The sequence below is a fragment of the Lampetra fluviatilis genome, chromosome 29 (assembly GCF_964198595.1).
Source record: "Lampetra fluviatilis chromosome 29, kcLamFluv1.1, whole genome shotgun sequence".
NCBI lineage: Eukaryota > Metazoa > Chordata > Hyperoartia > Petromyzontiformes > Petromyzontidae > Lampetra > Lampetra fluviatilis.
The window spans coordinates 12,722,074-12,749,239 of NC_136303.1; the positions used below are offsets into that span (position 1 = coordinate 12,722,074).

Genomic DNA, 27,166 nt, shown 5'->3' on the forward strand with positions numbered 1-27,166 from the left:
CTACCGACGTGACTTTACCGAAAGAACCAAAGAGTATGGATTCCTGCAGTCAGGAAAGCTTCAAATCACAAATGTAAAACAGGATTTAGCATAAATGCACGTGCACGAATTCTGCAGCAGCCGTTTGTCCCCGTAATTTTGTTTTCATTTTATTGGAGAACACTTGCAAGTTAATCAATCCAAGATTTATAACGCACCAAAACTACTTCATTCACCATCGGGATTCTTTAACCATCGGGGGGTGGGGTGGGTGCCATCGAGTTTTCAAACAACATCCTCACTAGAGTCGCTTGCTGGCCCTGCCTCTCGCGAGCTCTTCCCGCCTTGTGAAGGTGCCGCACCGGTCACCAGCACAGCGGAAAGTCCACTTCAAGGTCACGTTACTCGCTTTCATGTGTACGTAGGTATGTAGAACATCTTTCGCTCCGTACATAGTCAACTGTGTCAACCACCCGACTACTTCAGAGATTGCCACCTATCCATTTGGGCCGCCACTAAAATCTACGTTCATCTGTAGATTAGGAGAGTGGAACGGCACTGTCCAGCAGTCTCTGCCAGCTCACCACATCGCGCGCTTTTGGATGCGGTTCTGTGGCCGTCTGGAACGTTCTTTTTTCCGAAACGGCTTTTTATGTTTCGTGTGTTGTCCTTCACCCGCACCTCTGATTAGCGTTGTTGGCTACGTATGGTGCGAAAGAAGTTCAACATACATACAAGTCCCGTCAGCCATGACAGTCAGTGCCCTTAAAACCAGAAACAAAAACATTTCCCTCCTCTGTTGAGTTTAATTTCGTGTCATCCTCTCTGCGACATCCACGCTTCTGTCTCAGCTCTTCACCGAATGTGGTTCACGCGTTACAAATCTTGCACCGATTGATCAAAGAGGGGGTTTGGCCACGATCACTCAGCCGGCACATGTGGGTGAGCGTGGAAACGATATTCACCCTAGCAGAGCCCCTCATAATGCATGGGGCCCACGATCTGACTGATGCAAGTACGATGAAAGTGAAGAACAACTGCCCAAACCCTCACTGGCCCATGAGTCAGATGTCCTCCTGTAAGGCCAGAGTTTCATGGTTTGGGTTCGGTTGGGATCGGGAAATAGCCCCAAGTGGAAAGCATTGTTTTGCTTGTTAAAACTGTAACCGCACCTCCGATTAGCACGGTTGGATACGTACAGTGCGAAAGAAGTTTAACGTACATCCTGTACATACATTAGCCACACACATGTGAAGCTCCCTCTACGCCATGACTTTATCAACCATTAACACGATGACAAATGTCACATCTTGCTCTATGCAGGTGTCTGGGTGTTCTTCCCAGAGCGTTCCATTACATCCCTCATCTCTGATTAGCACGGTTGGCTTCGTACGGTGCGAAAGAAGTTCAACATACATTAACACATACGTACAGACGTACATACGTACGTAAAAATACACTTCCCCACCCCTCTTACATTGCGTTTCATATCGGACCAATTTCACGTCCACATTTAAACTCGTTTCAACATTAACACTCGTAAGCCTTGTCTTTCAGTAGGCATCCAGAATGCTTTACGTATTCCCTTGCTCTACATACGAAGTCACGTGTTCGTCCATACGAGTATAATGCCCCAACGTGCAGGCTACGTGGCTATAGGAGGTAGACGAGGACGTTGCTGGGGAAAGCGAAAGTGACGCAGCAAGTGCACGGCCTAGGGTTTTCATTCTCACTTGAACATCGCGGGCCCAGGATTATAATTCTATTAAACTATTTACATTTTACCAAGTAAGGCCCACTGATCTACATATTTATTTTTCGTAAGCGACCTGGCCACAAATGATAGCTCAACGAAGTGGCTTATCATCACGTATAAATTTACATCAGCCAAATACTCTAAATGCATGATGTTGGTTCTAAATGTGGAGGGGAAAAACGGAGGACCCGAAGAAAAATCCACGCGACCACAGGGAGAGATGCAAACTCCAAATATACAACAGGCGTCAGGGTCGGGATCGTACCCACGACCTGTACACCAGGCGAGATAGTTAACATCTCGCCACCATGGCTTCTTCACAAACTTAATTTTTGCGCTTCCTCAATTTTTTGGTAATTTTTTTCAGTCCCCGAAGTAGCACCCCAGCACGGTGGTGGACCGAAACGCCGGACATCGCGCCAAATGGCAGAGTGGAGCGGCATGGGCCCCACCGACACGTGAGGCCGGTGCCATGTCCGTCTCCCCCTGCCCCCCCCCCCTTCACGCAGCATCTATAGAGAAGTGCCGGCGATCTCCCGGTGTTTGACGAAGCTGCCTGCGTCCTCATATGGGTTGTATGCGCTGTTGTCCGCCTCCATTCCGGCAGTGCCGTTTGACGTCGCCAGAGGAGGCGTCTTCTTGAATTTGCGCTTGTAAATCTGATAGACTGGGACACGTGCACACGCCACGAAATGTTCACTGTGATTACAGGCCCGCACATATATCGCTAGACTCACACTGATACCCATAGACTCACACAGATACTCAGAGATTCACACAGATACCCCTAAACTCACACTGATACCCATAGACTCACAGAAAAACCCAGAGACGCACACTGATACCTATAGACTCACAGATACCCAGAGACTCACACAGATACCTATAGATTCACAAAGACACTCAGAGACTCACACAGATACCCCTCGATTCACACTGATATCCAGCGACACACACAGATACCCAGAGACTCACACAGTTACCAAGAGACTCAGATTTATAAACCCCATAGACTCACACATATACCCATGGACTCACACAGATACCCAGAGACTCGCAAAGGTTTCCATAGACTCACACAGATACCAAGAGACTCAGATTTATAAACCCCATAGACTCACACATATACCCATGGACTCACACAGATACCTATAGACTCACACTGATACCCATACACTCACACAGGATTCCATAGACTCACACAGATACCCATAGACTCAAACTGATGCCCAGAGACTCACACAGATACCCATAGACTCACACAGATACCCATAGACTCACACAGATACCCATAGACTCAAACTGATGCCCAGAGACTCACACAATTACCCATAGACTCACACAGATACCCATAGACTCAAACTGATGCCCAGAGACTCACACAGATACCCATAGACTCACACAGATACCCATAGACTCAAACTGATGCCCAGAGACTCACACAGATACCCATAGACTCACACAGATACCCATATACTCACACAGATACCCATAGACTCATACAGATACCCGTAGACTCACACAGATACCCATAGACTCAAACTGATGCCCAGAGACTCACACAGATACCCAGAGACTCACTCACATAGATGCCCACAGAGTCACGTGGACTCGAAGCAGCCAAACACTCATTATTGGAATCGCTCCAACGTTTCACTGTAGCGGGGCCCTCCTGTGGCTTTCCCGGGCACACGAGTCAATGTTGTTTTTGATGTTGTTGTTGCAACGCACTCGCCACGAAGATGATGGCGGTGGCCATCTGGAAGGTGCTGTAGATGAGCGGGAATGTGAACATGCGCACGAGCTGCTCGGGAGTGAAGGACAGCTGGACGATGGTGGTGCACAGCTGGCTGTTCTGGGCCCCGGTCTCCATGGCGATCGTGCGGCACCTGTCGCACAAAGACACCACGCGATTGGAGACACGCCACCGCCGTTGTCAATCCACTGCTGGATGAAGCGACGGTCCCCCACACACTGCATGCAAGTTGATCTCATCGCTCCCTATCTCGGACGTGTTCCGTCCCTGGGCTGCCACTCCGTGGTTGTTCTCGACCGTCACTCACCATCCCTTCTGGTCGCGACGCGTTCTGGCCAAGCCCTCCTCGTGCCAGCGATGCCATCGGCCTGCCTGTGTATGTGTACATACGTTGAACTTATTTCACCCCGTACGTGCTATTCGGAGGTGTGATGTGTGATCCGTGGTTTGCGTGGACTAGTACTGCGAACCCCTTTTTGTGTTGTGTTGCTGTGCTTCTCCTGTGCCTCAGATCAGCACAGTTGGCTACGTACAGTGACAAAGAAGTTCTACATACATACATACGTAATATATATGTCTATGCCCCCTTATGCTAGTCTCCCAATAAGCTCTGAATATGAATACTCGCGGTCTTAATATTCGCGCCATTCTCCAGAACGCATGTCCCGCGCATATTATGGGTCCAATGTACAAGGCACACCTATACGTAATAATGCCAAATATTAACCCGTGGGTGTCCGCAGTAAACATGATTACGTAAAATAGATTTTAGGTTAGGCCACAGAATGCTCCACTGCCCGATATCGCCAATCTGGCTGCGTCGGGTGGTGGAGGGTTTACACGATAAATATTTGGCCACACAGTTACGTGACCAAACCCAAAAACGAATTCTGAATCTCGTACACGACCGTGCCCTGTATCCCCATAGTCATATGACCAAAAAATAGGACCTTTTTGCCAGTATCAAAGTATGCATGTTCACCACAAGTACGTTGTGTGGTTAATGCAGGCATGATTCCTTGCAAGAGGTTTCCCTTTGGTGTTTGAACATCTTAACACCTCCTGTTATATTGCCAGAAAGGCTAAAACCTATTCCTGTGACCAGGTTCATAAAAAAGTGAGGACTAGATAGCACGGTTTGCTACGCATGGTGCAAAAGAAGTTCAACGTACATACATAGATAAGGCGAGGAGGATGCAACGCACCAGAAAATCATTCCTTGCGGAGACATTCTGGACAGTCCCAAACGTTGGCCAAACATTCCAGTGGAGCAGGACCCTGCTGAAAAAGAGCCTTCAGACTCTATGTGACCCATGGACGCACATAAAGACAAATAAACTAATATAGAGACCCACAAACTCATACAGAGACCCACAGACTCACAGATAGACCCATAAGAGTCACATAGAGACCCACATACTTATATAGGGACCATTAGACTCACATAGAGACTCATAAGAGTCATATAGAGACCCATAGACTCCCATGGAGACCCAAGACTCACATAGAGACCCATAGACTCACATAAAGACCCACAGATTCAGACAGAGACCCACAGACTCACATAGAGACCCATAGACTCGCATAGAGATGTATATGAATCACACAGAGACCAACAGACTCACACAGAGAACCATAAGATGTAGACTTGCAAGAAGCCAAGCACTCTTGTCTAGGCAGCGGCTAAAGTTCCCACTGTGGCAGCAACCTCCCGAACACGAGTCTTCGGACTCAGTGCGGCCTTTCCAGGAAGACAATTCGATGTGTCTGGTGGAGCGTCACGCACACCTCTGCCAGGGCTGGTTGACGAGCTTGGCGAGACCGAAGCCGAGCACGTAGCCGATGATGGGGAAGATGAAGCCGATGATCCACATGGTGGGTTCGGTGTCCCAGGCCCCCTGGTAGAGCAGCGCCCCGGCCACGGAGATGGCGACGATGAGGATGCCCCCGACTGCGGAGCCGATCTGCGCATCGGCGAGGAGAAGGAGGTGAAGCGCTAACGGGAGAAAGTTAATATAGAATTTTTGAGGTTCGATTGCGTAAATCTAAATGTGTCGTTAAACCGGCCACCACCCAACACAGCCAATTAGTAAGGTTTGTCACGTAAACAAAACATGCTAATTCGTTACTAGTACAGCATAGCGGTGTGTTGGAGACCAAAGCCACAACATTTACCATCTATGTATGACGTTTCGCCATAATTACAACTAGCTTCATCAGGCGCACAGCCAGATTTGTGGAAAAATTCTCCTGTTTCATTCCTTATGCAGTGGGTTCCAGGGAGACCGGAGACGAGGCGCTTGAGGCACACGTTTATTCAATACAACTGCAGGATACACGGATCCCTAACACAGAGTGGTAGCGGCCCCTCTACCCAATACCCAAGGAGGTACAGCCTCCGGGCTAGCGTGTCCTAACCACTGAGACTACACTCACGTTCCTCCAGCTAAGGGGACCTAGGGGGAGGCTATCTGACCCGACCCAGCCAAGGTCCTCGGGTCCCGTCCACTGGCCCACTCGGTCCCCGCCCTTAGAAGGACGTCGGGTCTGGGGGTTCCCAGGGTCCTAAGTGTGCATAACAATGCTGTATACAATGCCTGACACCGACGCTACACTTAAATAGAGGGGTAGATGTGATGGCATCATTTGTGAGCCCTTCTTGTGCGAAGGGGGGGGGGGAGTTAATAAATGCATATAAATTACAATGGATAATTCTAGATTTGAAGCTTTCGTGACTGCAAGGATTCATATTCTTAGGTTTTTTCGGTAAAGTCACGTAGGTAAAACATCAAAATTAATAAAAATAAAATAAAATAAAAAATCACGACGTTTCGGAGGCAACACAAGTCTCCGTCATCAGGTGGGACCGTCACAGCCGGATTAGCCGGATTAGCTGCATCAAGTGAGGCAATGATTCAAGATGTAATCCCTTAAAAGCAAGTTGAGGGGGGGAGGAGCTCCCTCCCCCCCTCTCCTCCCCCCCTCAACTTGCTTTTAAGGGATTACATCTTGAATCATTGCCTCACTTGATGCAGCTAATCCGGCTGTGACGGTCCCACCTGATGACGGAGACTTGTGTTGCCTCCGAAACGTCGTGATTTTTTATTTTATTTTATTTTTATTAATTTTGATGTTTTACCTACGTGACTTTACCGAAAAAACCTAAGAATAATTACAATGGATAGCCATTGCCGGTTCGGTTGTTCATATGGTAATAAACGTACATTATGCATGCACATTGTTCTGGATGATATTGGTCGCGAAAGCCTACGTGTTAAACGGGGGGAAAGTTGAAACTATCGTCATCATCGTCATCACGATCCAGGGGCAGGTACCCGTAAGTGTCCACTGCACATTTCATAATTTGTTTCCACTTTCCTCTGTCTTGTACCAATAAGCTCAAGTAGTGTCACGTATATGTTGAAGCTATAAAACTATACTATAAACTTATTGTATGTTTTACCAGGGAAGGCCCACTGAGCTGCATAACTCTTTTGCAGAATGATAGCTCAACGAAGTGGCTTATCATCATATGGATTTTTTTATTAAATAATACATACGCTGCAACGATGAATATCACTACTGCGATATAGAAGCAGTTTTAAAAAGTCAGAGTTGTTTCCTGCTGCTCAAATGAGCATTGTGGAATTGGTGCTTATCTTCTGTAAACAACTCTGAGCCAGTGGTAGCAAGTTCACATTCCTATGGCGGGGGAAAGACTGTCCATAGGACAACCACTGTGACCTTCCCCACAGAGTGGTTGGAGATAGTTAATATCTCGCCACCGGGGCACCCATAGACTCGCACAGAGTTGATACCGGGCAATGCTTGCACCTCACAGCAAGAAGGGCCTGGTTTCAATTCCCGACTCGAGCGCCATTCTGCGTGCGGTTTTTATGTTCTCCCCTCGTTCTGCATGGGTTTGAATGTAGAAGCGTAACCGGTGTTGACCAAACATCGCAATGCTGAAAAAATACAGTTGCTGCAAATTATTAAATTTGGATCACGCAGCAGCAACATTTCCCGCTACCACGAACACAACGAATCTTGAGACTCAGTGAGGCTTTCGTGGATAAACACATTTTACTTAAAAATAATAACTTAAGCGGCAGTATGAGACATCTCCTTTACCAGTGGCAAAATATAGTAGTAGGTTTTTACCCTTTCAACTGGTACAAAAACTGACACCTTTATACAAGGCATCATGTTTGCAATAACCACAACACAAGCAGTCAAAATGCAAACAAAAAGAAACAACTCTGATGATGATGATGATGATAATGATATGCACTGCCCTTGAAGTTGATTGGTCCACACCCGAGACAGCTTTTCTTAGAGCCTAGTCTCTATTGGTGTTGGACCAGATGACGCCTTTGAGTTGTACGCCTTTTGGCGTCATCTGGTCCAACACCAATGGAGACTAGGCTCTAAGAAAAGCTGTCTCGGGTGTAGACCAATCAACTTCAAGGGCAGTGCATATCATTATCATCATCAGAGTTGTTTCTTTTTGTTTGCATTTTGACTGCTTGTGTTGTGGTTATTGCAAACATGATGCCTTGTATAAAGGTGTCAGTTTTTGTACCAGTTGAAAGGGTAAAAACCTACTACTATATTAAGCGGCAGTGTTCTTTTTATAAACCGGATTAGTGACGCCAGCATTCATTAACGGAGCGATTTGTTTTTAGCAGGCTGCGACCACGAGCTGCCACCACGGCCAGGACTCGTGCGGCCACCGTCACTCTGGCGGGCTCTGGCTGAGGCGAGGCCAACGCCTCTGAGTGGAGACTCAGGCCAAGAGCGGTCAGCAACGATCACGGCAACAGTCACGACGAGTCACGTTATCGTTAGAGGCTGCGGTGCCCTGAGGGAGATGAACACGGCGGCGAGTGGCCATGTACACACACCGTATGTACACAATGTGTACACTCTGTATGTGCACACCGCGTATGCTGTGTACACACAGCGTATGCCGTGTGGCCTATACAGCCGCGTGTCTAGCTTAGCCAGCATTCTTGATATGAGAATTCGCTATCGTGGGCAATTTGAGATGAGACTAATTTGTTCGCAAAGCGAGCAAAATGTTCACTTAGCGAGCTGAGACCAATCGATCGAATGCATCCCGTGGTGGTAGGGGGTGCACGGTGGCAGAGAACAATTTTTTTTTATCTCCAATAATGGCAGAGCTACTGATTCGCTCGAAACACCTGGGACTCAAGGCATCACCTGCAGGCGTCTATCACGGGTCTAACTCGAGACCAGACACCTCCACAATGCCCCTTGGTTATCCCTTGAGAGGGCGACCTCACCCGTGTGGGCCACGTGTCTTCGGGCCACATGGGGGCCACGTCATGAGGCCCATCGGAAAGACACTTACCCTGCAGGCCACGTTTTGGGCGTTAGCCTTTGCCAAATTTCTTTGAAATTAGTGCTTACAAAAATCTCTGCCAGACTTTTCATAGCTCAGTGATTAACTTGATTGATGATTACCCCTGATGCTAACTACGACTGAGAGCATAAGCATATTTTTTTTATAACATAAAATTTGTGGAATGATTAAAACAGGTTAACAATAATACAATATACTGTACATCATGAATATAAAATACAATAAATAATGTGTGTATATAAAACAATCTATTGTGTGTGTATATATAATAATATATTGTGTGTGTGTGTATATATATATGGCAAAATGAGGCCTGCCTGTGTCGTGACGGGTGCTGCAAGATCCCACCATGGCCATCCGGTGCTCGCTGAGCTGCATTGGCTTCAGTTGCCGAACTAATACATTGTAAGGTCGCTCTCATTACACATAAAGTGTTTGCCACAAATGAACCACAATACCTTGATGATCTCGTCAAGGAACATAAACCACCATCATGCGAACTCCGGGCATCCTCGCAGCGGCGGCTTTTGGCTGGCCATCCAACAAAGACGGTGATCACCACATTGCACGCTTTCAGGTGCGCTTCTGGAACGCTCTTCCTTTCAATGTTAGGAGGCCACTGAAGCTATGCACTTTGAAATCTAGATTGAAAACTCATTTCTTTAGATTTGCTTTTTGTGTTTAGTTTGTTGTCCTTCCCCTGTACCTCCGATTAGCGCAAGTTGGCTATGTACGGCGCAAAATAAGTTCAACACACGTACATACATATAACATACGTAGGAACAATTGTAAAGCATTACCTTGACTAAGATTTTCGCTTTTTTGGGCCACTTGTACTGCACGAACATTCCAAAAGCCACGGGCACGACCAGCGAGACGAGGGTGATGCCTACAGAGCAGCGGCAGCGGCAACAGCAGTGGCATCAGTGGGCACGGCATGGCATGCGCGGGCCGCGTACACACACAGAGAGAGAGAACTGGACATTGAGGTATCTCATCGCATGATGAGCTACTTTGTGGCCAGGTCATTTATGAAAACAAAGTTAATAGCTCAGTGGGCTTTACCTGGTAAAATAAAAGTTTACTTTTATTTGAAATAGTTTTAATTGATTTGCTTATCTTCTTATAATTTGGACTCGTATCGTTTGTTTTTATTGTATGTTGTTATGAAGTTCTGACCTGCCCCTGCTGGACATTTGTGAAAAAGAGCTTTTAGCTCATCGGTTTCCTTGAGTATAAATGCATATTCTGATTCTGACCTGCATAGCATCCTACAATTGCTCTTGCAAATAAATTCACAGTGCAGAACTCCTCTTTATCCATGATCCTATTATCCATGGACGCTGTAGGGTTCGAGTACAAAATAAGAATATTCTTTATCCTTTCTGGAAATAAAGCAGGAGGTGTGAAGATGTTCAAACACTAAACAGATACCTTTTACACGGCATCAAGTCTGCATTAACTACACGTACTTGTGGCAAAAACATGCAAACAATCATTATCTGATCATATATGCATTGTCTTTGAAACACCTGTGTTATTGCCAGAAAGGGTAAAACCTATTCTTATTTTTTCCGTCTTCTTGGTAGTCGCAAAAATGGCCTACATATGTAACTGCTCATCCCAATCTATTAATACTTTGATTTTTGCATCTGTGGATTTTTCCTGTCCCTGTTTGTGGGACGGCTTCCAATTATCAGTAAATGCGAAAACGAAAGAAAGGAATTGCCTTGGACATGCATCCTATTATCCGCGAGGTTTTACGCGCCGAAATCGATTTGCTGTTGTGAAACAAATGCAAATATGGCTGTGCGCCGAGGCGGATTGATTGACGCGCAGTGCAAGATGCGCTGAAACACAACATGTATGTTGAACTTCTTTCACACCATACGTAGCCAACCGTGCTAATCGGAGGGGCAAAATACCATCGGACACAATATCATTGGACATCCGATGAAATCACCGATCAGTGTTCAGCAATCTGCTCATGTATGGAAAAAAGTAAAAAAATAAGCTACTTTATTTTACCAGGTAAGGCCCACTAAGCTATATATCCCTTTTTCATATGCGACCTGGCCACAAATGAAGTGGCTTATCGCATGGAAATGTATAGCAGCCAAATACTCCAAATAAAGCAAGCGTATCATTTCCCGTAGTGGCGTGTCTCTGCCCATATATGGTCTTGTGAATCCCGAATCGAGGTATAAATCATCTGGCACGTGGGCATGGGGAGAGAGTGTTGCCCCCTCGCACGCGTTGTTTTTTACCTTTCCTATACATTGCACTCCGATCGTGTTTGTGTATTGTTTGTTGTTTGAACGTTCTGACCCCTGAGCCCCGACTGGAACGTCTGTGAAAAAGAGCTTCATAGCTCATCGGATTCCTCCAGTTCAAAATAAATATTCTCATTATGATGTTAATATTCGAAAAATCGAGGACTTCAGAAGGGGCCCCTGGGGAGACTTGCTGCCGTCAGTTTGGCAGTTTTGGCGCACCGATGCTGTCGTAGGGGATGGCGATGCTGGCCGAGTCCGTCCACGTCTGGGTGTAGATGAAGAGGCAGAGAGGCATCATCCCCATGCCCAGCAGCGTGGAACACACGGTCATGCTGATGCTGCACACACATACACGTGAAGCGTATAGCACACGGCAATTTTTACATTGGTGATCTTGTCAAGGAGCATAAACCATCACGCGAACTCCAGTCATCCTCGCAGCAGCGGCTTTTGGCTGGCCATCGAATAAAGGCGGTGGTCACCACATCGCGCGCTTTAAGATGCGCTTCTGCGGCCGGCTGGAACGCTCTTCCTTCCGATATTAGATTGAAAACTCATTTCTTTAGTTTGTTGTCCTTCCCCCGCACCTCCGATTATCGCTGTTGGCTATGTACGGTGAAAATGAAATTCTACACGTACAGCAGGGGGACTGCGGAGCGACGCCGTGTATGTACAGTATGCATGTTAAAACTTATTTCGCACCGTACGTAGCCAACCACGCTGATCGGAGATGACGCGGGATCGGCCGCGCTCTGCGCAGGTGGAGCACGCTGGCAGTGGTGGGGGGGGGGGCTCCCCACGTGGCTGTCTGTAATCCTACACCATGAGATAGCAGCAACAGCAGCGGCGGGGTTGGTGGATCACCGCACACAGATATGGGCTGTGAAACTCCCTCCCCGTGGGCGTCGAGGCGGTTGCTATACACTTGCTCGCCAGGAGACGGCGGTATACAGCAAAGTGCGGATTTATATCACGTGCTGGAGATTTGTGCCAGATAGATGTGCAGACGAAAGTGGACATGTGCAGTGGACACCTACGAGCTATCTGCCCCAGGATCGTGATGATGTAGCATCGGCACGGGATCGAGTGTTGCCCCCTCGCACGCGTCGGCTTTCTCCGGTGTGCGACAGTTTCCTCTCCCACGCATATAAACACACCGCACCAGGTACTCGTTTGAGGCTGGGTCGAGCGAGGGGAAGAGGCCCAGGACCGGTTCAGATAAATCGTCACCGGTGTTGGCCGTGAGCGGGAATCTAACCCGGGTAGCCGGGTCCGTAGCGCAGGAAGCAAACCGCTACACTACCGCTCCCCACTGCAATGTGCGCACACAGCGTCTCATCAGCGGTTTTAGGCTTGCCTGAACCATTGCTGGCGAACCGCTGATCCTCCAGCCAGGGAACCCCCGCTTCTGAGTGCGCGCCGCCACTGCCAATGGTTGAATTGACCAGCGGGGCAGTGGGGCAGCGTAGTGAAGGTCGCGGGAGCGATTTACAACGCAGACGGAACAACGTCTGCAACGGCCCGGACGACGTTGAAGCGAGAGAGGGGATGTCTACAGAGACTGAACTCGCGAAAGGCTGACAAGAAGGATTACAGGAAATATATTTAAGCCGGAGACCGCAGGTACAAACTGCACAGTGAGACGGGCAGAGGAACACTCGGGTCACAGAACGCGCCTCCGATTATCACGGTTAGCTACGTACAGTGAGGAAAAAAAGTATTTGATCCCCTGCTGATTTTGTACGTTTGCCCACTGACAAAGAAATGATCAGTCTATAATTTTAATGGTAGATTTATTTGAACAGTGAGAGACAGAATAACAACAACAAAATCCATAAAAACGCATGTCAAAAATTTTATAAATTGATTTTAATTTTAATTAGGGAAATAAGTATTTGACCCCTCTGCAAATCATAACTTAGTACTTGGTGGCAAAACCCTTGTTGGCAATCACAGAGGTCAGACGTTTCTTGTAGTTGGCCACCAGGTTTGCACACATCTCAGGAGGGATTTTGTCCCACTCCTCTTTGCAGATCTTCTCCAAGTCATTAAGGTTTCGAGGCTGACGTTTGGCAACTCGAACCTTCAGCTCCCTCCACAGATTTTCTATGGGATTAAGGTCTGTAGACTGGCTAGGCCATTCCAGGACCTTAATGTGCTTCTTCTTGAGCCACTCCTTTGTTGCCTTGGCCGTGTGTTTTGGGTCATTGTCATGCTGGAATACCCATCCACGACCCATTTGCAATGCCCTGGCTGAGGGAAGGAGGTTCTCACCCAAGCTTTGACGGTACATGACCCCGCCCATCGTCCCTTTGATGCGGTGAAGTTGTCCTGTCCCCTTAGCAGAAAAACACCCCCAAAGCATAATGTTTCCACCTCCATGTTTGACGGTGGGGATAGTGTTCTTGGGGTCATAGGCAGCATTCCTCCTCCTCCAAACACGGCGAGTTCAGTTGATGCCAAAGAGCTCCATTTTGATATCATCTGACCACAACACTTTCACCCAGTTGTCCTCTGAATCATTCAGATGTTCATTGGCAAACTTCAGACGGGCATGTATATGTGCTTTCTTGAGCAGGGGGACCTTGCGGGTGCTGCAGGATTTCAGTCCTTCACAGCGTAGTATGTTACCAACTGTTTTCTTTGTGACTATGGTCCCAGCTGCCTTGAGATCATTGACAAGATCCTTCCGTGAAGTTCTGGGCTAATTCCTCACCGTTATCATGATCATTGCAACTCCACGAGGTGAGATCTTGCATGGAGCCCCAGGCCAAGGGAGATTGACAGTTATTTTGTGTTTCTTCCATTTGCGAATAATCGCACCAACTGTTGTCACCTTCTCACCAAGCTGCTTAGCGATAGTCTTGTAGCCCATTCCAGCCTTGTGTAGGTCTACAATCTTGTCCCTGACATCCTTGGCGAGCTCTTTGGTCTTGGCCATGGTGGAGAGTTTGGAATCTGATTGATTGATTTCTTCTGTGAACAGGTGTCTTTTATACAGGTAACAAGCTGAGATTTGGAGCACTCCCTTTAAGAGTGTGCTCCTAATCTCAGCTCGTTACCTGTATAAAAGACACCTGGGAGCCAGAAATCTTTCTGATTGAGAGGGGGTCAAACACTTATTTCCCTCATTAAAATGCAAATCAATTTATAACATTTTTGACATGCGTTTTTCTGGATTTTGTTGTTGTTATTCTGTCTCTCACTGTTCAAATAAACCTACCATTAAAATTATAGACTGATAATTTTTTTTGTCAGTGGGCAAACGTACAAAATCAGCAGGGGATCAAATACTTTTTCCCCTCACTGTACGGTGTGAAAGAAGTTCAACATATAACGCACACGGGTTGGAGACATCGCATTGACTGCTAGGAGGAGCCTAGTGGGCATGGGTAGGACGGGCCACGGCTACACGGCGCGATGGCCGATGGTCAAGGGTCATAACGGAGCGACAGCCAAGGAATGGACATCCCCCTGTGGAGATGCCGCTCGGCGTGCAGGGCCTCGGTGGATTGTTACATGGCGGGATCGTGAGGGAGACTTACATCCAGCAGTGGATAGAACCTCGGCTGACGATGTCTAATACCTGCGAATCCATGTAAATAAATGTACTGTGGATATCAATCAAACGCGAAGCTCGGCGTGAAACGACTTAAATGTAAATTCTGTAAAATAGTTTTTATCTAAAGTTAAGGTTAAAATTTGTTTACGCGGAGCGACACGTCGCTGCGCTGGTAAACAAAAAATAAAAACCACGACGTGAAGATCTCGCTAAAGCAGACGCCGTAAAAATGAGTTAAATGCAGTTTAATGAGTCAACGTACATGATGCACGCGCATTGTGCGAGCCCTTTGATCTTGTCCTTGAAATGCAGTGGCACATCCATCACGTTTAAATTATCAAGATTAAAAACTCACTTCTTAGTACCACTTTTTGCGTTTAGTTTGTTGTCCTTCCGCCGCAAGCTCCGATTAGCGCGGTTGGCTACGTACGGTGCAAAATAAGTTCAACACACATACTTACATAGGACTTACACAGAGACCCATAGACTTACATAGAGACCCATAGACTCACGCAGAGACCCATAGACTCACTCAGAGACCCATAGACTTACATAGAGGCCCATAGACTCACGCAGAGACCCATAGACTCACGCAGAGACCCATAGACTTACATAGAGACCCATAGACTCACGCAGAGACCCATATAGGTTGTGACCCTTCCTCTCCACCTCCGATTAGCATGGTTTGCTCCGTACGGTGCGAGAGAAGTTCAACACGCACACATCACTGAAGCCAGCAGGGGCGAGGGGATGACACCGATCGCTCGCGATGTGAACGAGAATCTCCGCCGCGTGACTGCAAGCGGCGCAGGAAGCGGCCCTGCTGCGAATTCGAAGGGCGCGATTGTAAATCCGGGCTGGGACTTCACTCATCCCATCGCTCCTCCTGGAGTCGATAAAGTGAAGTGCCACTTTGTGGCAGAGGTGGGACAAAGTCATTGTTATGCAAGTCCAAGTCGAGTCGCAAGTCATCAAATTCATGACTCGAGTCTGACTCGAGTCCAAGTCACATGACTCGAGTCCACATCTCATAGGTGGGACAAAGTCATTGTTATGCAAGTCCAAGTCGAGTCGCAAGTCATCAAATTCATGACTCGAGTCTGACTCGAGTCCAAGTCACATGACTCGAGTCCACACCTCTGCTTTGTGGGAAGGTTAATGGTGGTCGTCTTTTAGATAAACTCGCCCCGCCATATGAATGTAAACGGGAGATGAGCATAAACTGCTCAATGACCATTTGAGCAGAAGGAAATAACTACAGTATTGTTATACTCATTTACATAATCGTACACGGTAATGTAGGTATGACGACGCCCGTGTGGGCCCGCGCTCAGCTAGGCCCTGCACTGGAACGTCTTTCCACGGTGCTACGGTGTGCTCCGTGTTGGAGGAGCCCAAGGCCAATGAGACGCGCGTCTTCTTTTCATTTTATACGGCTCCTGATGTCGATTTAGAGCAACAACGAGAATCTCACTTTCAGGTCGTGAAGCCATACAACCGCGTCAGGAGCAGCAGAGTGTTTCGCTGTGATGTCTCTTGCATATTTGTGGATCGGGTATTGCGTCGTTACATGTTGTATGGTCTGTCCTGGTAGACCACAGGAGCACACTGCTGGATAGTTTTACATTTTCAATTTGTGCATTATCAGATCGCACTCATTACACACAAAGTGCCTTCCACAAATCAACCGTGCTGATCTCGTCAAGGAACATGAACCATCACGCGAACTCCGGTCATCCTCGCAGCTGCTTTTGGCTCGCCATTGAATTAAGACGGTCACCACATCGCGCGCTTTCAAATGCGTTTCTGCGGCAGTCTGGAGCTATGCACTTTTAAATAATCTAGATTGAAAACTAAAATGTATTTCAAACATATTTTTTGTTGTGTTTAGTTTGTTGTCCTTCCCCCAAACCTCCGATTAGCACGGTTGGCTACGTACGGTGCGAAAGAAGTTCTACACACGCACAGGTATCCGCATCTGCTATGGTGTCGTGACTGGCGGGGGCTGACAGCGGCCTGGCTTGAGACTTGCACGGGGCGCTGTTCCCACTGAGCTGAAGCCAGCAGAGCTATGACACTTGTTTTTCCAGAATCGACCTGGCCACAAATGATAGCTCAACAAAGTGGCTTATCGTGTGGACATTTATAGCAGCAAAATAATGTCTGGGCAATATATTATTATACAAGCCCGACATTTCTCCATTAACTAAATTATAAGAGCCTTTCAGAAGGTCTGAATCTAAAAGTTATAGAAAATGGGACCCCCCCCCCAGATGTGGGGGTAAAAAGTTGATCCACCAGGTTTACAACAATTGTCGACCCCCCCATTTTGTATTTATTTTGTAGGCATATTTGCCTACACACCCTACATACAATAGAGTCAGTAGTATCTGTACACATTGGGGGGGGGGGGGAGGACATCAGTGGGATTGACGGGCGAGGTACGAGGCGTTGAGAATCCCTCCGCAAGACCGATAAAACTCTGGTGAACTCCCAATGCTTCATGAACATACTCCAGATGCCCACAACATGCTGATAACCAAGTAGCACAGTATTTGTTTCCCAAGCCGCACACTGCTGATGAGACACACATGGTGGAAACCAGTCCACAGGGTCTCTTGTTCTGAATACGCGCGCTGCAGAGAACCCGCAGGTGACGTGGATCCGTGTGTGCTATAGCGCCGCATGTTTGCGGGTTCAACCGCTTGGTGTTCGGCGTGGTGTCCGATGTTTCACTCCACGTACCGTGAGCTTGTTTATCGTCTGTAATGCTCCATCTAAATCAGCGCAATGAAATCAGAGGCGGATCTGGGATCTTTCCAGACTATAAATAGGGATCTACGTTCATAATAATAACAATGCGTGCAGTATATTGCATACTTGTTAACCCCTTATCAGTGCCTACCTTATTATACCAATTCAGACTTTATTGATAACCCCGTGCCCTTGTAAATCTCAATGTTAATCCTACAAAGTCATATCACAAGGGAGAAACACAAACAAATAGACAAAAATAGTGCTGCTCGTATTGAATCGGCCGTATGGACCTGAAAACTAAATTTCCCTGCACAAGAATACGGGTAAACCGTATGGATTGACAGGTATGGTGTATTGTGTGTGGTGAATATAAATTATTATTTTTAAAGCAAGCTTAGGCCGCTAGCAGAGGGCCTTCCTGCAGCAGTGGATTGACTGAGAAGATGGATTCTGGCTCAGCAATCATTGGAAGGACGTAATCAACCATTTCAGGTCTTAACTGATTGTGTTCACGTTTACGGTGACTTTCAGACCGCAGTCCACTCACTGGCATTGACTATATATCTTTTGTATAATCCGCAGGGAATGGAGTCTTTGCTCCGCTGCAAGTCTCCTTCCATCACTCTCCCATTGACATATGTCATTGCTTCCTCTTAGTACCTTTCACGCGACGGTCAATGGTATAGTGTATAGCAGATTGTATAATAATAAATAGTTTAAAAGTGTAATGTTTAATATAATGTATAAGGTAATATATAGTATCGTAATTGTATAATGAATATACAGCAGTGTGGTATACAGTAGAGTGGGTAGAATAATAAATAGTGTAATATTACAATGTATAGTCTAAGGTATAGGGTGGTGTATAGTAATGCAGTGTATAATTTAATGTTGGGGTTGTCTATGGCAGTATTTAGTACGGGGTAGATCCGTGTGATGTAAGAAAAAAGTTTACCTGGTGGCATATTATATTTTTTGTGACATAGAATTGTAATGTATAACTTACTGTTAGTAGCTCAGCTTATTGGAGAGTATATTGAATATATTGATGATATTGATGTAGTTTATATTTTAGTCTTTTTACGTGGTGGTTTGGCTGCTGCAGCTCCTTACTATTAAAATCCCTTCCCTTTATTACTGCTAATCCTACTTCTTCCCTTTATTACTGCTAATCCTACATAATACACGAGCATAATATGACTTTGAGATCCCCACTAGTAGTGACTAATCCCATATCTGCATTTTCCATAAATATGCTAAATTCATCTGTTGATATGCAAATTAATTTGTCAAGGCGCCCTCCTCCTCTAACCCAGCTTAAATATACGCTGCCAAGCTTGGTGGTGTTCATTCAGACGCTGTCTTTCCGACAGACCTGTTCTTCATCTGAGGACGGCTGCTTGCGTTGTGGCCGAAACGTCGTGAGAATTGTATTTTATTTTGTTTTATTTTCATTATTTTATTATTTCCCTTCTACGTGACTTTACCGAAAGAACCAAGAAGACGAATCCCTGCAGTCACGAAAGCTTTAAAAGAAAACAACCGCTTATAGAGACGGATACCAATACCGTGTCACCCCATATGGTTTACCCTGTATTCTTGTACAGGGAAATTGAGTTTTCAGGTCCATACGGCGTACATCCGTTTCAATACGGGCAAAATGTGTTTTTGTCTGTTTGTGTCTCTCCCTTATGGGACTTTGTAGGATGAACGTTGGGATTTATGAGCGCACGGGGTGGCCAATAGGGTCTGAATAGGTCTGTAAGGAGGTAGGCACTGATAAGGGGTTGCCAGGTGTGGGATACGCGAAAAAAATTAAATGTGGTTTTCACTCGATCTCTAAAACTCTCGACTGACGATGAGTCCATAACGACTACTGAAAGCTTTGCCACCCATTGAACACAGATTTGTCCTTGGTACCACTCAGGGTACCCGGACTTGGTGGATCGAATTTGCCGGACAGGGGCAGCATACGGCTTCAGCAGTTCACCCAGATGTAATGGAGCTACGATCCCTTTTCAGGGCCTTGAAGGCCAAGACAAGAACTTTAAATTCGATCCTCTAGTTTACTGGAAGCCAAAGCAGGGAAAGACATAAATGTGTGATGTGCTCGAATTCCCCCACTCAACGGGGAGCTGCGCAGCCTCACGGACACTCGGGAGTGCGCATCATCGCGGACACACGCACCTGAGGTCCATGTCCCCGTCCAGCCAGTAGGTGATGATGTTGGAGGTCGTTCCGCCGGGGCAGCAGCCCATGATGAGCACGGCGATGGCCTGAATGGGCTCGATCTTGAAGGCTATGGCGAGCGCGAAGGCCGTGAGGGGCATGAAGCCGAACTGGCACACGAACCCGATGATGATCCCCCACGGATTGCGAAGGTGAACAATCACCTTGTGAATCTGCACCGTGCAGCCCATGGCGAACATCACCAGCGCCAGCATGAGCGTGAGCACGATGCTCAGTGTGAAGTTGAGCACTTTGTTGTTGCTTTCCACGGGCTCCAGGCATGACGTGCCCTCGCACAGCGTCGCGTTGGAGTCGCACGCCAACACGTTCCACGTCGCGGAGTAGCGGAGCATGACGGTGGAGTAGGACGCGGACTCGAAGTCTTCGTACGGCATCTTGGCTGCTGCTCACCGCTCACGGGAGGCCGCGCTCGCCGCTGCCTAAGAAGCCGTGGCCCCTTATAGTCGGGGCTCGGAGCTGTAAATGCCCCCCCCCCGGTCCTCCTCCTCCCCCCTCCCGTGCGCAAATGTTTAACGCGAACATTAAGTGGCGAACTTTACGGGGAGCAGGGCAGGTCGCGTGAGCCGACATTCTTGAGAAGGCAACGCCACTAATGAGGTGATGTTGATGCTCTTCGACTCCAGCAAACCGAAGACAATGTGAATTACAGACCTGTCAACCCAGACGGGTTCCCCGTATCCTTGTACCGGTAAATAGAGGTCTCGGGTCCATACGGCGTACAGACGTTTCAATACGGGCAAAAAACACGTTGAGTCTATTTGTTTGTGTCCCTTGTGATGGGACTTTGTTGGATGAATGTTGAGATTTATAAGGGCACGAGGTGACCAATGAGGTCTGAATTACAGTGCAATAAGGTAGGGGCACTGATAAGGGATTGACAGGTATGATACGGTATGGAATTTGGCTGCAGATTGTCAATGTTGTGGCTTGGCTCTCCAACACACCGGTGTGCTGTACTAGTAAAGAATTGGCACCTTCTATTTATGTGACAATCCTTACTAGTTGGCTGTGTCGGGTGGTGGCGGGTTTAAGGACACATTTATATATTTAAGCGATCCAACCCCCCAAAAAAAACTGTATCAAGGTATGGAATTAATTGAATATTCAAATGTCTCTGATCGTGAAGACGGCGGCTACTTTTCGCGACTACATTAGAAAAGACGAAGTGTTTTTTTGTTTAAGTATTAAATACAACTTTACGAAGGCGTTGTACCCGGGGCTGTTTCATAAAAGGCAAATGATCGCGACTTGTCGTAAAGGGTCGTCACGTGACGGCCTCGCGCCACCAGCCCCCCCCCCCTCACTGCTCGCTCTTCTCGTCATCCGCGTTTTATAATCCTCTGCTCCAAAGTTTTAAAACTTTAACGACCACATTTTTGTGAAAGGTAAAAAAAGAATAAAGACGAGCACTGGGGGCCATTAAAACAAAAACAAATTATTGCTTCTCATAAACAAAAGTGTTTCAGCAGTACATTTCGCGTGCCAAGTGTTCTAAGCCTTCTTCCCGTCGCGAGGCTGCTGGTGTCGATGCAGAGCCACGACTACGATCTCACATCCAAGTGGTCAAGCCCGCAGATCACCGCGTCAGGAGTAGCAGAGTGGTGTGGCATCAACGCTGTGATGTCTCCTGGGGACGGTGGTACGGCCAAGTTCAGCGCATGGAATAATTGTTTTTTGTTACCACGGTTGCGACGCAAACACCCACAACCAAACGGCACCATTGAATGTATCGTATATAGCAGCGTTCCATTACTCGCAACAACAAGCGACCGTCGCTTGTTGTTGCGATCTAAACGTTGTGATTTATTATTTTTTCTACCTACGTGACTTTACCGAAAGAACCAAAGAGTATGGATTCTTGCAGTCACAAAAACTTCAAATCAAGATCGTTCCCTTAATGTTTAATTAACTGAGAAACTGAGTTCACAAACACGCGAATGATAAAAAAATAAATAGCTCATCCTGCCGCATTGCAATAAAATACAAAGGTGCTAAATGCGTTCAACTTTGAGTCCATATAAAGTTGAGATTGCTCGAAACCGCACCCGTCGATCATCCTCTCAAGCGCGTCATTTGCACTCCCTGCGTTACACAAGCAAGACGCTGACAATTTACCATCAGCGATGGTGGACCACGCTCCTTCCTTCCCCACAGAGGGCACTGACCGGCGGGGCGCCGCCAAAGGTTAAACTCCCCTTGATCGGCAATAACCAGTCACCCACATTTAGGCCAACGTTGCCACCAACCAGGTCCACTCGCTGGAGTCTGTTCCCGTGAAGACACCAATGGAGACATTATTACGTCGGTTGACGTTTATGACATTCCCATCCCTAGTTCGTGTATTTTTAACAAATCCTAAGCTGACCTCTGTTTTCACATTCGTGAGCTACTTTAAGAATATTGTCTACAGTTTATGGGCATAGACTAGCAATAACTCGCGTGTAGGTACACAGAGAGAGTGTGTGGGTTGCTCGACATGAGTGTGTGTGTGTGTGTCCGTCTCTCCGCTGTAGTGTAGAGGTTAGCACGTTGCAACACGAACCCTGTTCCCGCTCACGGCTAACACCAGTGACGATTATCTGAAACGGTCCTGGGCCTCCCCTAGATCGATTCAGCTTCAAATGAGTACCTGGTGAGGTGTGTTAAAATATCGCCACTGGGGAGACAAAGGTGGTTGGGCGTGGTCTTGGCCACCCACCTCCTCGTGTACCGTGCTCGCTAACAACACTTGCCCAAAGTCTGCTAAGGTTATACGGAGTTTATTTGTCATTTGTATCTCTGTGTGTTGAAGAAGCCTTGTCAGAATCTGATCCTGACACCGCAACTTTCAGAATTCACGTCTGAGTGCGTCCAATGCCGTTCAGTCACACACTTCAATCACGTGTAATCCACGTACTATTCTATCCCCTACAAAGTATAAGTATGTGCGTGAATTGTGGCGCTTGCTGAAATGTGTCGATAACTCAAGCGCCTTGCATCACATATTATTTCAACCGTTCCAATACCCTGATGGAGGTCTAACCAAGCTGACCCGCAGTGGCACCTCTCGCTGTTGAATAAGGTGTGCGTAGCACTGGCATGCAATGGCCATTCATCTGGCAGTAAGGGGACGATGTCGCCGCGAGGTTTTCCCCAAATATTGGGCACCTCGCGGTCTCGTCACCGTTCTGCCCGCACTCACCGACTGTGGTACAGAGACACGTGTATCCGCGTGTACCGTTCAGCACAAGCAAATATCAGGTCCCGGGCTGAAAGCCGTGCCCTTTGACGTGGATGGTTTTACCGATTGTATTTTTTATGCGGTCGTGAAAAAAAATAGACCTGGGCCAACCCTGCTGCATACAGCTGCTTTATAGCGCGTCCCTCGGGGGTTGTTGGCCGAGCGCGTGTCCCCCCGCCGGAGGTGTCCGTGGGACGTGCTTGGAGTGTGGACTGTGACATGGGGGGCCAAGGGCTCCACATAGAATCGATGCTGCGTTCCAGGTGATGACGATGATGCTCCAGGTAATGATGCTCCAGGTGATGATTCTGCAAGTGATGACGATATCGCGCAGTGCAAGCTCCAATGAATCACTGTCAAGTCCTTTTTTGTCATTTTCGGCCAAATGTACCCCCATGAAATGTAGAATCCATTGGTATCTCTTGCACTCTTTTAATTTGTTTAAATGCATGGATGGGGAATTAGTGTTGGTTATTTATATTATTTGGCTGCTATACATTTCTACGTAAGTCACTTCGTTATCGTTTGTGGCCAAGTCACATCTGAAAAAGAAGCTAATAGCTCAGTAGGCTTTACCTGGTAAAATAGTTGTTTTATTTTAGTTTGTGATTTGATTACCTTTCCTATACTTTGCACTCAAATCGTGTTTTTATTGTTTCTGACCCGCCCCAACTGGGAATCTGTGAAAAAGAGCTTCATATCTCATTGGATTCCTACAGTATAAAGATGTTGAGAGCCCTAGCAGCGCACGTGGACGACTGGGGCATCCACGGGCACTGGTTCACCAAACCACAACAGATCAGCATATTTGCTTCATAATTGCTGGTGCAAAAACGCACGTCTTTAGTATTATTGGTAGGGGATAGTGTTTTACTCTTCCGAGTGTTAACAAGCAAATATATAATTTCCTCCACATGATTATCGCAGAGATTTACCACTCATCCTACCATGCGCAGCCTGCACATGCAACAGTTGTGTCCATTGTGTATTTATGTCTGAAACCCTTTCTGGCTTACCCAAGTCTGTGATGAACTACAGTTGGTTTCGAGGTGGCTGAGTGGCTCAGACATTACAACACCCAGCCATCACCAGCGAGTGATAGGTTCAAATCCGGGTTTCAGCTGCCTGTGATTCATCTGGGTTATCAAGTGAAGTGTGTGAATGGTCTCGACTTGGTTACCAATAACTACAAAAATCACACTTTTTGATTCTGAATTTGATTTGTTTAACTTTGGTACTGAACGATGTGGGTTTGATTGCCATCAGACTCTTGAGGATAGAGGCCTATTGCAGCGAGTTCATAAGTAGTTCTGTTTTGTCATCTTCCATGCCCGTTCGATGACACAGGGCAATGCACTGCTAGCGGCAGTGTTTAGAATAGAAATGTATTCGTCTCATCAGTATAATTTGGAAAATAAGTAACACATAATAAAAACTAATATTTCATTTTTTCCATTTAAACAAACCCGTTTCCATGTTGTGGTACGGATGGTTAGACGGGAGGGAGTTCGGCATTGTAGAGGCATCAAGAACGAGCGACCTCCCACTGAGCGGAGATCAACTGGCGGTCCGACAAGAGGCAAGAGGGGGGCACGGGAGGCTGGTCCGGGCATCGTGGACTTAAACCCACCACTAAAATCGCCATTATTGGACATCTGTGAAAAAGAGTTTCATAGCTCATCGAATTCAGTCTGAATACAGATTCTGATTCCCACAGCCTCTGTTCTCCTCGCTGTGCACGAGGGGCTCCACTCACTTGAGGAAACAGCCCAGCGGAACCCAACTGCAAATTAAACTGGTTATTCATTGATTAACTCATTGTGCATTGCGGTTGAGCAGTATATGTTATTACCTGTGAGATGCAGGTCTGCTTATATACGTTATTGTTCATTACACATGGTTGAGCAAATAAAAAAAAAATCTTTCAAGGATCTGAGTGTGATTCATGCAAGGGTGAAGGGCCATGCAATGCTGGCGTGCCTCATGCACTCTGCCAAGACAGCTGATCTGCCAGGTTTAATGACCCTGTCAACAAGTACCGTCACGCCCCTGACCTTCACCTGTGTGTGGGGCATGACTTTACACATGGCCAAGGTCTCATCTTGTTTGAATCAAACAAGAAAAAACACGCATCTGCATGTATTCTGTAATGTTTTTCATTATAAACATGGACTCGTATAATAAAGGGTTTTTTGGGAGATCATGTAGGGGTCTTACGGAGGAGATATGTGTAGAGGTGAGATGTATGGGATCGTATGGGAAACTAGCACAGTGGGCGGGGCTTCGTGAGCACACGGGAGGGTGCTCGCAACGACGTCCGCACAGGGCCCACCCCAGCGGGGAGGGGTTCAAGATATAAGGGGATGAGCCGGAGGGCTCGAGGCAGAATGTGTTGGTAACTCTTGAAGATTGAAGACTGCCTAGTGAGAGCCCTGGTCTCCCCTGAGACGCCGCCCTTGTAAGGGCCGCGCAGGACCGAGCCAGTGGCGGGGCCCCGTGAATCAGAGCTAGGACTCTGGGACTCCGGGTGCCGTAGCCCGACTCACCAGTGTCGGGCCAGACAGCCTCCCCTAGCCCAGAGATTGGAGGATTAAGAGGCAGGTCAGGGTAGATAGCCGTGTGTTCCCAGCTATCCGGGTGAGGGGGCCGTTACCCCCTCCAGTATTAAGTATCCCCTGTGCTTATTGTAATAAACGTTAGTGTGCCTCAACCCCGGGTGTCGATCTGCATTCGACGGTACTACATCTGGCGTCAGAAGTAAAAACAACAACGAACATGGACACGCGCCGAACAGCTCGGGCCGGGGTGCAGGAGGCGGAGGACTCCGCGGGAAATGCGGTACCAGAGACGGCTGATGGGGGCAACGAGCAGCCGGGACCGAATGCACCATTACCGGGGCATCGGGAGGAAGGGGAGTCGCTGTCCGACGGACTTCGGCTGGCGCACGCGAGATTGGCGGAGCTGCTGTACGCTGCTGCCGCCACACTCGAGACCATCACTCGGCTGGGGGCTGCTGGACCACCGCGGGGCGAGGACGGCCGACGGCCGTTGCACCTTCCCGCCATTTCTACCGACGGCACTTTTGAAAGTCCCGCCATCGCCGCTGCAGCTGCCGAGGGCGTGGCCAACCTCAGCCTGGGGTCCGACATCGGCTCCGCTGGGGCTGCCGCGTCATCAACTTCGGACGGAGCGTCACTACCTGCGCGACAGGCGATCACATCTGTCGTTCGGGCTGACGCTCAGCCGAGTTGCGGCGACAGCAAAGTGCGGGCCTCCACGGCGGTCGCTGCGCTACACCAAAGGCTGCCCCCGCTGAAGGAGTTTGTGGCTGAGGACGGCGACTGGGGGGGATTCCAGCGGCGCTTCCTCGCGCATCAAGAGATGGCGGGGTGGTCAGACGCCGAAGCCCTCTGCGCGCTACCGGCGCTCCTTGACGGCGATGCCCTCGCCGCTCTTACGTCCGCACCGAGGGACAAGCGCTCTACTCTTCAGATGGCGCTGCAATTGCTGGCTGGGGTCTACGGACCTTCGGCGGAGTGTAGGCAGCGATTCTACGATCGCCAGCGGGGTGCGAAGGAGTCGCCCCTCGCCTACCGTACGAGCCTTCTGGCGCTCGCAAAGACGGCCTTCCCTCGTATGGATGACCAAGGCGTCGACGCCATGGTCACCGAGAAGATCCTTCTGCTGGCGGACGACCTGGACGTCGCTATCGTCGCGCAAGAGGATGCAGAGATGGGTTCCCTCCAAGCGGCACGGCTCCTCCACGCCAACCTCCTGTCGCAGCGAAGGAAGGCCAGCAGGGCAGCGGCCGGGCGTACGGTGGCTGCCATCACCCCACCGACGGAGGAGGTCTACGCCGCTGACTTCCGACAGCAGCAGCGGATGGGAATACGGGCGGACCGGGATGGGTCGGCCCGCTCCGACCGCACGTCTTCACCACCTGCGCTCCCGCGCTGCTATAACTGCGGCATCCGGGGCCACGTCGCCTCGGGGTGCCGCTCCCCTCGACAGCGTGGGACGACGCCTCGCCGGGACGCCGGCCCTCCTCCTCCTCCTCCCAAGCTCCACCGACATGACCCGGCGAGTCGCGGCACCCCACATGTTTGGCCGAAGCACACACCCGTTACACATGTACACACCGCAACGAACGGGGGGCCAACATTGCACACCGTGGGGCCAACACGAACCACTATGGGGACCCAAATCGAACCCGCCCAGTGGTCC

The 27,166-nt window shown here is 48.3% G+C and overlaps 1 protein-coding gene across 1 annotated transcript; it reads right to left on the minus strand.

The window, feature by feature from the left end:
- Positions 1-2,247: 2,247 nt before the first annotated feature.
- Positions 2,248-20,054, minus strand: SLC10A2 (solute carrier family 10 member 2). The gene is made up of 6 exons (XM_078870238.1): positions 19,660-20,054; positions 11,373-11,491; positions 9,678-9,766; positions 5,280-5,455; positions 3,467-3,624; positions 2,248-2,402 (listed from the first exon to the last, which is right to left on the minus strand). Exons 1-6 carry the CDS (start codon positions 20,052-20,054, stop codon positions 2,248-2,250), a joined length of 1,092 nt encoding a protein of 363 aa, XP_078726364.1.
- Positions 20,055-27,166: the final 7,112 nt, after the last annotated feature.